We start from the raw sequence: 1,940 nt of genomic DNA, 5'->3' as shown, positions 1-1,940 counted from the left end.
CAGAATCACCGAAGTGGTGTACAGTTCGTTCGTCAGAGTGTGCATCAAGCACATCAAACTGCATAATAGAAGAGTTATGATCGTAGAGCTGTAATTTTTACAAGGATCAATATATGAGTAACTCTTGATTAAACAGTCGATCCTCCTATAAGTACAAAGAGCGGATCAATGTATTCGTCCTGCAATAGAGATTATAATCGTCTGTGCAAATGGCTAAATCAAGCAAACTGTAATGCATGAAAAATTCCGTTCGTCGACGCGGAACCATTTCATCCACTCATAAATTATTATGGAAATTCACCATCACCGAAAATTTCAGCTCAGTGGAAATGAGCAATTAGCAGCTATATGTAAAGCGAACCGAAAATGATCGGCTCGATTGCAATTGCGGAATCGTTTCCAGAAATGGCAACAAAATCAACTGTAGAGAAAAAAGAAAAACATGATGACGAGAAAATAACAGAAGAAGAAGAAGAAGAGCCAGAGGATTTAGCAATAGAACAAGAAGAAATCGATTCCAATGCTAGTCAACCATTGTTAAGCGGAAGTAGTAATCCAGTTCCACCTCCGCCTTCTCCAAGAAGCAGCGGTAGTGTGGCGTCGAGTGTAATTCGTCGTTGTGCAGTGAACAAGCAGCGTCTATATTTAACCAGAAGTCCACGGAATCCGCCACCTAGTCCAAATGAATTATCTGACGCATCCTCCAATATCAACTAGCGAACGAACACTGTCGTCGAGATATTTCAAATGCAGATATTAATTATAATGTTATACTTATTTTATTTATCATCTCTACTACTGCTATTACTACTAATTTTTATTCTCTTGTAAAACTTACACTTGTTCATATTGTTATACTAACCAATATTCAAAAATAGCAATTCACTTGTACTCGCATTGTTAAATCAGTTTGATTTTTTTTACTTCTTTGTTATTGTTACACGAGTATGTTGTCTGTCATTTTATCTGTCACCGTCATGTTATCTTTATTTTATATCTATAATATTACTGTCATGTAATTATTGTCCATGCTTATTTTTACCGCTTCATGCTTTTTCAACAAAACAAGCATGCAAAAAACAACGTACAACATGCAAGTTTAAACTTGCTTGTTGACATGCGACAAATGGCAACTGTCGTCAACAGCAGCTGTTTATGAATGTTTGCTGCACGGATTTGAACATGTTTGATTGAAATCTTATTTCATTAGCCAGTAATTTTTATCTCAGTATTTATTATTTCAGCATAAATTAAATTTCAAATTTGAAAAAGTGGTAATTGTGAATTTCTGAAAAAAAATACCTTGAAATATTTGCAAGCATTGAAATCAAATTCAACTTTAATAATTATATGTACATTTAATAAAAGTGATTACAAATCTTTCTTTTACAGCAGGAAAATTTGAATGATAATTCTGACAGCTCTTCATCAACATTCACAACGATGTGCATGCAATTTGATTTTCTTCGCAGCATTATCAAGTGATAAACGAGCATTTTCTTCCAATTATAATAAAAAGTGAAATGAATATTCATTATATGCAGCGATTTATAATATTCTAATTTGGCCGCGTTTGGATCGTTACATAATAAGTGAATGTTATTTCTAGTGATTTCTGCACATTACGCCTTGAAATGGTTCACATTTGAGTTCGTTGAGAGCATTTTGTGATGGATTTGCATCACGCATTATGTTTTCTAGGCAACTGTGAAGAATCAGTCATTTTCTTCAAAAATTACGAGTTTTCATATTGAACCGATACAATAGTACGGCTGATATAAGTGCATTTCTTAAGCTTTGGAAGACTTCCTAAGTGTAGAAGAAAAAACAGATTGTATTTTCATGCAGCTGTTTTTGTTTTCTCACCTGAGTAGAAAGTATATCATTCTTCACAGTCATAGTTATGTGATAGCTACCGCACTGTAGTAGTATAAATAAAA

The 1,940-nt window shown here is 33.9% G+C and overlaps 1 protein-coding gene across 1 annotated transcript; it reads left to right on the top strand.

The window, feature by feature from the left end:
* The first annotated feature begins 366 nt into the window (after positions 1-366).
* Tsp_13554 (translocon-associated protein subunit alpha) lies at positions 367-717 on the top strand. Its single transcript, XM_003367834.1, has one exon. The coding sequence runs from the start codon at positions 367-369 to the stop codon at positions 715-717; it is 351 nt and encodes a 116-aa protein (XP_003367882.1).
* The last annotated feature ends 1,223 nt before the right edge of the window (positions 718-1,940 follow it).

Source organism: Trichinella spiralis (assembly GCF_000181795.1).
Source record: "Trichinella spiralis strain ISS 195 chromosome Unknown Scfld3592, whole genome shotgun sequence".
Taxonomy (NCBI): Eukaryota; Metazoa; Nematoda; class Enoplea; order Trichinellida; family Trichinellidae; genus Trichinella; species Trichinella spiralis.
This window is presented reverse-complemented; position numbering and strand designations above follow the sequence as displayed.